This window comes from Natrix helvetica (assembly GCF_964273705.1).
Source record: "Natrix helvetica genome assembly, chromosome: Z".
NCBI classification, from domain to species: Eukaryota; Metazoa; Chordata; class Lepidosauria; order Squamata; family Natricidae; genus Natrix; species Natrix helvetica.
In genome coordinates, this window is record NC_138554.1 from 7,776,135 (window position 1) to 7,786,691 (window position 10,557).

General features: G+C 41.5%; 1 protein-coding gene across 1 annotated transcript; it reads right to left on the reverse strand.

The window, feature by feature from the left end:
• Window positions 1–4,115: 4,115 nt before the first annotated feature.
• On the reverse strand, window positions 4,116–5,054 carry LOC309401227 (olfactory receptor 6E1-like; the record flags this gene model as incomplete). Its single annotated transcript, XM_081970296.1, has 1 exon — window positions 4,116–5,054. One exon carries the CDS (start codon window positions 5,052–5,054, stop codon window positions 4,116–4,118), a length of 939 nt encoding a protein of 312 aa, XP_081826422.1.
• Window positions 5,055–10,557: the final 5,503 nt, after the last annotated feature.

A 10,557-nucleotide genomic window follows, 5' to 3' on the forward strand; every position in this document is an offset into this window, starting at 1 on the left:
ACAAGGTAGATCTCAACCTACTTCTTGGTAAGCTAAAAAAAAAGTAAGATAGACAGCATCACCACCAGCTTTACTTGTAACCTGCAGACAAAGCGTACTCAATGAGTAGTCTTTAATGGCAGTGGTGCAGTGGTTAGAATGCAGTACTGCAATTTGATTCTCACCAGCTCAAGGTTGACTCAGCCTTCCATCCTTAGCAATAACACTTAGACTTATATACCGCTTCATAGCGCTTTTACAGACCTCTCTACGTGATTTACAGAGTCAGCCTCTTGCCCCCCCCCCAACAATCTGGGTCCTCATTTTACCCACTTCGGAAGGATGGAAGGCCGAGTCAACCTTGATCCTGGTGAGATTTGAACTGCCAAACCGCAGCTAGCAGTCAGCTGATGTAGCCTGCAGTACTGCACTCTAACCTCTGTGCCCCCTGGGCTCTTAAATGACCACTTAAACATGAGCCAGCCGTGTGCAGCAGTAGCCAAAAAAGCTTATGTAATCCTTGGTTGTATAAACAGAGGCATAGAATCAAAATTGCATGAAGTATTAGTACCACTTCAAAAAGACTTAGGTAAGGCCACACCTGGAATACTGTAATAATTACTGACCACATTAGCAAAAAGATGTTGAGACCAGTGGTAGGATTCAATTTTTTTTTACTACTGGATCTGTGGGCGTGGCTTGGTGGGCGCGGCCAGGCGTGGCCAATATAACAGTCCATTTTGCCAATTTAGCCGTCCATTAAACAATACACAGCAGCCCCCTTTTCTATTCTTTTTAATATGGCATGAAGTTTTTGCTCTGGGTTTTTTTTTTTTTACTGGGGGGAGGGGGGGGAGGCTCGAAATGCCTGGGGATTTCTGGAAATTTCTCAAGTGTGTTAGAGGCACCAAAATAACCAAGATGATATAAGGTGTCCTGCTGGAGCAGAGGGTTGGACTAGATGACTTCGGAGGTCCCTTCCAGCCCTGGATTGCTGTGCTGATTCAAAGCATCCTCTGGATCTGCATCTAGTGCCAGGTTTTAGGTCCTTCTTCCTCTCCTTTTTCTCTCCCTCCCTCCCTCTATCTGTTTGTCCATCCATCCATCCATATCTCATTCACTTTTCCTTCCCTTCCCTCTTTCTCCCTTCCCTCCCTCCCTTTCTCTTTCTCTTTTCCTCCCTTTCTTCCTTTCTCCCTTCCCTTCACTCTCTTCCTTTCTATTTCTTTCTTTCTTTCTTTCTTTCTTTCTTTCTTTCTTTCTTTCTTTCTTTCTCTCTCTATCTGTCTATCATCTCTCTCTCTCTCTCTCTCTCTCTCTCTCTCTCTCTCTCTCTCTCTCTTTCTTTCTTTCTTTCTTTCTCCCTCCCTCCCTTGAAGACTCCCCTGTGCCCCCTGCAGCCTCCTGGGAGCAAAAAATGGCAGGGGGAACTGCACCCTCCCTCCCTCCCCTCCTTTAGGGCCCGGCAAGCCTCTATGAAAACTCCTGGGAACTTGGCTTGGTCTGGTCTTTGTCGCCCTCTACTGGTTATTCTAAAACTATTCAGAATGACAGAGTTGGAAGAGACCTTGGAAGTCTTCTAGAATGCTGTCAGGAAACTTTATGCCATTTCAGACAAATGGTGATTCAATCTCTCCTTAAAAACTTCCAGTGTTGGAGCATTCACAACTTCTGGAGGCAGGTTGTTCCACTGAGTTATAAGGAAATTTCTCCTTCATTCTAGGTTGCTTCTCTCCTTGATTAGTTTCCACCCATTGCTTCTTGTCCTACCCTCAGGTGCTTTGGAGAGTACAGATCACAGATTAACAGACTTGGAAGGGACTTTATAGGTGATCAGGTCCAATACCCTCCCCCACACACACTCAAGCAGGAGACCCTACACCATTTCTGAAAAATGGCAGTCCAGTCTCTTCTTGAAAGCCTCCAGTGATAAAGCTCCCAAAACTTCTGAAGAAAACTTCTGTTCCATTGGTTGATTGTTCTAACTGTCAGAAAGTTCCTCCTTATTTCTAGGTTGAATCTCTCCTTGGCCAGTTTCCATCCATTATTCCTTGTCTGGCCTTCAAGTGCCTTGGAAATAGTTTGACCCCCTTGCTCTCTATGGCAGCCCCTCAAATATTGGAAGACTGCTATCATGTCTCCCCTGGTCCTTCTCTTCACTAGACTAGCCATGCCCAGTTCCTGTAACCCTTCTTCATATGTTTGTCCCCAGTCCCCTAATCATCTTTGTTGCTCTTCTCTGCACTCTTTCTAGAGTCTCCACATCTTTTCTACATCGTGGCAACCAAAACTGAATGCCGTATTCCAAGTGTGGCCTTACCAAGGCATTATAAAGTGGTATTAACACTTCACGTGATCTGGATTCTATCCCTCTGTTTATGCAGCCTAGAACTGTGTTGGCTTTTTTGGAAGCTGCTGCACACGGCTGGCTCACATTTAAGTGATTGTCCACTAGGATTCCATGATCCCACTCACAATTACTATTATTGATCTGGGTACCATGTACACCAGGAGTGTCAAACTCAGCCCTGATCTATGCTATACCTGTGTCAGTGATGTGCGGTGAGGTTTATGGCTGGTGAGGCACTGACCCAGTGGTGGGTTTCAAATTTTTATAGACTTGTGGACTTCAACTCCCAGAATTGCACAGCCAGGCATGCTCAGTTCTGATTTAAAGCGACAGCATTTTTTTTCCTCCTTTACGAAAGAAGATTCCTTCTTTCTTTTTCTTCTCCCTTCCCCTCCTCCCTCCCTCCCCTGTCTCTCAAACAGACAAACACACACACACACACACACACAGACACACACATGGAGAAGTTGGATTGGACTGCACACACTTCCCCCCAGCCCCGGAAGGATCCAACCCAGCTTCACTGATTACAGGTTTGAAAAGACAACGTGGCTCTGCCTGAAATCAAACTACACTTTGAAGTTTGAAGTTTGAATTCCTCCCCCTCCCTCCGACCCACACGTACCTTTTCCAGCTGTTTCAGAGAGGATTTCAACTCTGCTCTTGCCTCAGGTCCTCTGAAGAAGCCCCGCCCAAACGAGCTCCCTCTACTATGAGGCAGGAGAACTGCATGCCTCACCTATGTCAGAAATTTTTAGGCTTTTAACCCTTGCTTAACTCTACTCAAGTGATCATAAAACACCTAAAGTCAGACTAGATGAGGCATGCAGTTCTCCTGCCTCATAGTAGAGGGCGCTTTTTTAGAGGCTTTTTTAAACAGTTAAGCAGAGTCATCCACGGTGAGGCAGCAACTAGCTCAGCCTGACCTCAGCTCTTGCCTTTTTCCTTTTACATTTTTTTTTCTTTTCATGATGACAGTGGTGAGGCTGTGCCTCCCCTGCCTCCCCTGACTGTACGTCGCTGACACCAGGGGTGTCAAACTCAGCCCTGATCTATGCTATACCTGTGTATTTGCCTAAATGTAGAACCTTACTTTTTGTCACTGTTGAATTTCATTTTGTTAGCTAGGGCCCAAAGTTCAGGTCTGAACATTCATGTAATAAATGCTCTCTTCAAGGCAAACAATATTAATTCTAATCGTGCCACTTCTGTTTCAACTTCCACTTCCTCTTTAAAGTTTATCTAAGTGTAATAGTAAATGGGAAACACCCCGGGAAACAGGGCATAGGCAAGAGAACAGTCAAGTAAAACCTAGCCCAGCAGGAGTGTGGGTGGGCCAAGAGGCTCATAAGAGACCCTCCCTAGTTTCTTAACCTGTAAAGGGAATGTGGGGGGGGAGGGGAAGAAACATGTAATTTCAGATTTGCAAGATGGATTTCAAACGGAGGTAGACCAGACAGGAAACACCCACTAGATAAGCTAAATCTGTTTTAATGTAAGGATGCATTAAGAAACTTTTTGCAATGAACTAGTTCCAAAACATCCAGTATAAGTATAATCTTTATTGTCATTGCACAAAATAAATACAATGAAATTGTATTATTAAATTAAATTAAATGAAGCATTTAATCCCCCTTACCCTCACCACCAATTACATAGGCAGCTGATCAATCAATCAATCAATCAATCAATCACAGGCTCAACAGAGCTCACCAATTTATTTTTACTCTGTCCACATTCATGTTTTCCTTTTTTTGTTTTCCTCTTTCAAGTACGTTGACGTTCCTCACGTTTTACGAGTTGTCCTCTTACAGCCCAAGGCGTCTTTGAAAGCGTCTTTGACCTGCTTGTTCCTCAGAGTGTAGACAAACGGGGTCATGAGGGGACAAACCACATTGTTGAGAATGGCCACGGCGTTGTTGAAGTTCTTCCCTTCCCTTTCCTCGGGGATGAGGTACATAGAGATACAGCTCCCATACGTGACAGAGACCACGATGATGTGGGAGGCACAGGTGGAGAAGGCCTTCTTCCTCCCTGCAGCCGTCGGGATGCGAAGGATGGTGGAAATGATGATTGTGTAGGATATTGTGGTGATTGCTAAAGTTCCCAAGAGCGAAAAAATGGAAAGGACGAAGCCAACGAGCTGCAGGAGACGCGTGTCCCCGCAGAGAAGCTTCATCAGCGGTTTACTGTCGCAGAAAAAGTGATCGATGATGTTTGAGCCACAGATGGGGAATTGTGCGAAAGATACGGTTTGGCCAAAAATCAAGACGAATCCCGCTACCCAAGAGATCAGCACCATCCAAGTGCAAACACCTTGGCTCATGATGGTGGCGTATCTTAAAGGGTTGCAGATGGCCACATAGCGGTCAAAGGACATAACCGTCAGCAGGAAAAAATCGGTAGTGCCCAAAAAGAAATAGAAAAACAATTGGCTGATGCACCCCGCATAAGAGATGGTTCTCTTCCCCGACGCCAAATTGATCAAAGCTTTGGGAATGACCGCAGAAGTGTATCCGATTTCCAAAACGGCGTAATTCCTGAGGAAATAATACATTGGGGTCCTGAGGTGGAGATCCACCAGGGTGATAATAATGATCAGAACATTTCCAGCTACGGCCATCAGGTACATGACCAAGAAAAGGGCAAATAGAAGCATCTCAGAGTGGTGACTTTCCATAAATCCTAGCAGTAAGATCTCCCCAGTCTTGGTTTGGTTCTCCATGTTATCTTAGTTGTAAGCAATCTGCAGACATAAACAGAGTTTGTTGCATAAATTCAAATCCAGAAGCACAAAGAGATAACTGATCCAGCTGGATTCATTAACTTCTTCATATACATAAGAATAGATGAATAAATGTACAATACCAACAGGTGGTCGTTCCAAGTAAACACAAGGTAGGAGAGTTATAGGCAAGCGCCAGAAGTTAGCTTCATTTCAGCAGAGAAGCCCAGACAGAGTGCTAGTTTACTTCACAGAGCAGCAGACTATTTTCTTCTTAAGTTTCTATTTCAATTCTCTGCACCAGAGGTGGGTTGCAAATCCCGGCGCTACCAGTTCACTCATGCTAGTGTACACTCCCACATGTGCAGAAGCATCTGGGCAGGTGGGTGGAGCCTCTTGCCACTGCCACTACCAGTTCACCCGATCTGGGTCGAACCGGGAGCAACCTACTTCTGCTTTGCACAGACTCAGATCTGTTTAAGCTCCCATTGGCTGACTTAGTTGCTATGCCTATTCCTTGGCTGACCTTGTTCCCATGTCTCTCCCGGTCATGAATATTTTAACAAACTTTTTGGTGAATTAAATGAGTTTTTATTGTTTAAGAATCTGAAACTAGGCAAATATCCCGAATCGTACAACCAGCAATTTAGGATATTAATTGGAAAGCTGAGGTGGGAAGAAAATAAATTTAGAAATCAGTTTTTTCAAGCATTCCCCACGAATGCTCCTTGAATCAACAACAGAATCTGTCAATAGATGAAATGACAGAGATAAATACAATCTAGCAAAAAATTGCTTATCTGTCAAATTTCCTAACAATGCCTTAATTAATTCATAATTATCGAGTCACGTTTTGAATACAAAACCAGTGATTTATTAGGTGCTCCATTAGGCAATATCTGTTCGCAGTCAAGCCTGTGCTTTGTTTGATTTTCTTCTGAACATTACCACTGTTCCTTCCCTCCCCTCAGTCTGTGTCATAGATCACATTCCCCTGTAAGATGCACCCCTCCCAAGCCGGCTGCAGTAATCTGAGATCTGACTTCAGCCGATAGTATGCGCGGAATATACTCCCCCTCCTTTCTACCATGACAACACGAGGAGTTGACATTAACTGTCAGTTGGGTCAGAATTATCAGGTTGAAATTGCATTCATTTCAAAGTCCCAAAGGTGCTTTTTCAAGAGGCAACTGGACTTTCTGCTCCAGAAAGTCGAGTTGCCTCTTGAAAAGCACCTTTGGGACAACCATGACCTGGAAAACTGAGAATCTCCACAGACCATATGAATTAGTGCAATATTAATGCAATGTCAGGTTTTCAATCCAATTGTATAGAATGTGAAATGTGTGTCTTTGTGTTTTATTTTTTATAGTTATAATGTACACTGAAAATAACATTTAATTTTGTTGTACAAGGTGCAATGACAATAAACCACCCTGTTTCCCCCAAAATAAGATCTCCCCAGTTACTAAGCCCAATCGGGCTTTTGAGCGCATGCGCTAATATAAGCCCTCCCCCCAAAATAAGCCCTCTCCGAAAATATTGCAACACAGCAGCAGCCATGAGGTGACCACGCTCGCCACCTCCTGCACCTCAAAAGCAATAAGACCTCCCCAAAAATAAGGCCAAGCGCTTATTTTGGAGGTCAAAAAAATAAGACACTGTCTTATTTTGGGGAAAACATAGTAAACTAAACTAAACTAAACTAAGCTAAGCTAAGCTAAGCTAAGCTAAGCTAAGCTAAGCTAAGCTAAGCTAAGCTAAGCTAAGCTAAGCTAAGCTAAGCTAAACTAAACTAAACTAAACTAAACTAATTCAATCCAATCCAAACCAAACCAAACCAAACCTTAATTTGAAAGAATAGATAACCAGAAAAATCCTTTAGGGTAAATGGCTTAGACTTAGAATAACTTTATTATCACATTAAATGTACACTAATCAACATACATTAAAATGAAATTTACTTGCCTATAGCTCTCAAAGGGTCACCCCAGGGGTGGGTTCCTGCCAGTTCTAACCTCTTCTATAGAAGAGGTTCCACAAATCTACAGTGCCGTTTAGAACTGGTTCCAGCTCCCTCCCCCTGCCCGTCTGCACATCATCAAGATGAAGAGCGAGAGGAGGAATTCTGGGAGTTGAAGTCCACAAGTCTTAAAGCTGTCAAGTTTGAACTTTCTAAAGGGTTAGGGGTGCAAGGGTCTTGTAACTTGACAGCTTTAAGACTGGCACACTTCAACGCCAGAGTTCCTGAGCCAACATGACGGAAGAAGGAATTCTGGGAGTTGAAGTCCACAAGTCTTAAAGCGGTTAAGTTTGAACACCATTGGGGTTTTTTTCTAAAGGGTTAGGGGTGCAAGGGTCTTGTAACTTGACAGCTTTAAGACTTGCACACTTCAATGCCAGAGTTCCTGAGCCAACATGACTGGAGGAGGAATTCTGGGAGTTGAAGTCCACATGTCCTAAAGCTGTCAAGTTTGAACACCCCTGGGGTTTTTTCTTCTAAAGGGTTAGGGGTACAAGGGTCTTGTAACTTGACAGCTTTAAGACTTGCATGCTTCAAATGCCAGAGTTTCTGAGCCAACATTTTGGTTGCTAAGAAAGAGTGTTGTTAAATGAGTTTCACCACATTTTACAAGTTGGCCATGCCCACCCAGTCACATGACTGCCAAGCCACTCCCACAAAGCAGGCCACACCTACCAAAGAGGTTCTAAAAAATTTCAAAACCCACCACTGGGTCACCACTTCCCCTATACACTACATTTTAGGCTTTTAGGAACACACCCAAAGAGGACAGGTAAAGTATACATTGGAGGAATTTGCCAAAGATCAACACTTCAAAACACAAAGTGCTATTTTTCCTATAAATACCCCCCAACCTCAAGACTTCAAACTGCAGCTCACCTTTGAGCGCTGTCTTTTATGTTCTTGAATAAGCATTGTCCTTTTCAAGCAGCGTCATCCTTGTGTAAACCCAGCTTGGATTGGCCCAGAGTTATTCTTCTAACACTGACCTGCAAAGGAAGACATTATAACTTTGACTTTATTCCTTGTTAATTGATTGTCTTCTGCCCAACCACTAGTTCATGCCTGTAGATATTGTCTCTTGCTTTCAATTGATTGACCTCTACCCAACTATTGGTTAATGAGTGTAGATATTGACACTTGCTATTAGTGGATTGACTTCTGCCCAACTACTGGTTTATGAGTGTAGATATTGACTCTTGCTGTTAATTGATTGACTTCTACCCAACTACTGATTCATGAGTGTAGATATTGACTCTTGCTTTTAATTGATTGACCTCTACCCAACTATTGGTTAATGAGTGTAGATATTGACACTTGCTATTAGTGGATTGACTTCTGCCTAACTATTGGTTTATGAGTGTAGATATTGACTCTTGCTGTTAATTGTTTGACTTCTACCCAACTACTGATTCATGAATGTAGATATTGACTCTTGCTATTAATTGATTGGCTTCTGCCCAACTATTGGTTAATTCGTGTGGATACTGATGCTTGCTATTAGTTGATTGACTTCTGCCTAACTATTGGTTTATGAGTGTAGATATTGACTCTTGCTGTTAATTGTTTGACTTCTACCCAACTACTGATTCATGAGTGTAGATATTGACTCTTGCTATTAATTGATTGGCTTCTGCCCAACTATTGGTTAATTCGTGTGGATACTGATGCTTGCTATTAGTTGATTGACTTCTGCCTAACTATTGGTTTATGAATGTAGATATTGACTCTTGCTATTAATTGATTGGCTTCTGCCCAACTATTGGTTAATTCGTGTGGATACTGATGCTTGCTATTAGTTGATTGACTTCTGCCTAACTATTGGTTTATGAGTGTAGATATTGACTCTTGCTGTTAATTGTTTGACTTCTACCCAACTACTGATTCATGAATGTAGATATTGACTCTTGCTATTAGTTGATTGACTTCTACTCAACTACTGGTTCATGAGTCTAAATACTAACTCTTGTTTTTTTTAAAAAAAATCAGATGACCATGCAATCCCTCTTCAGCCTAATGTCTCCTCGCAAAAAATGATGAATATTAATTCATTTATGTGATATTTTCTCTCCTCACTCTTTGGCTGTTTTTTTTTGGGGGGGGGGGTATTGTAAGGGTTAGGAATGTGGGCACAGGAATCTTTCTCAGTTCGACATTTGTATAAGCTGCTCTCATATGTTCATGTGTGTCCTTTTTCTAAATTAAGTCCTCCAATATTTTTGCCTTTTACAGACATGAATGTGACTTTTTTTTAAAAAAAGTAAAATATAGCAATTACTTAGACAATCATTTAAACAAATTATTTTCTTGGGTATGGAAGAATGACAGATCAGCTCTCAAACTCAGATCTATATCTGAAATATTGGATTATGATGACAGTAAAACAAAGCGCAGGAAAAAAAACCAGATTATCATTTGATGCTGACTGTACTATACTATAAAAATACAGTCCATCTGCTCCATAACATCCTTTCATTCCCCTTCCTATGATGCAGCTTTCAAGCCAGGGTTTGGGATCCATTTATAATCATTTGTTCAATTATTGGAAGGCATGCAAGACTTCCTATTACACTTAACTAACTGTAGCATTTTTTCCGCAATTGCTATAGAATTTTAAGCATTCCTTGTAAACTATAAAACACAGTTTTATCAAATCCAGAAAAGAAATGCAATTACTGAAATGTAATTTTGTCTGGTGTAAAAGACCAGGTCCTCAAGTGAAGGTCCTTGTAAACTGATATAATAATAATAATAATAATAATAATAATAATAATAATAATAATAATAATAATAATAATAATAATAATAATAATAATAATAATAATAATAATTCTTTATTGTCAGTGCACAACATACATACAATGAGATTGGTTGAGCTCCCTCTGTGCACACAGACACACACACACACACACCCCAACACAATACCACTCACAACAAAGACAAAGAAAAAAAAATGCCTAACCCAATAAATCACATGTAAGAAACACCCAGTCCCATTACACCAGTGTGAACATGTTACACACTTCACTGGCCCTGTAAGGCTTAGCATTTAATGCTAAGAATCTATGCACAGAAATCTTCTCAACTTGAAAGAAGATTAATACATTAGAAACAAATACAGGTATAAAAATATACATAAGAATATATGTTGTAAGAAACAGCATTATCAGACTATATGCGACGATATATTAAAATGTATAGAGTGATAAAGGTATAGAGGATGGCACAACTATGGAAATCATAGACATAATTATGTTGTACAATACCATGCATTTAAAAAGAGATCATACTATATGATTAAGAGAATAAAGGTTGCGATTAGTTAGAACAATTAATCAGTGGAACAGAAGTTGCTTCCAGAAGTTGTGAATGCCCCCAACACTGGAAGTCTTTAAGAAGATGTTGGATAGCCATCTGTCTGAAACGGTATAGGGTTTCCTGCCTAGGCAGGGGGTTGGACTAGAAGACCTCCAAGGTCCC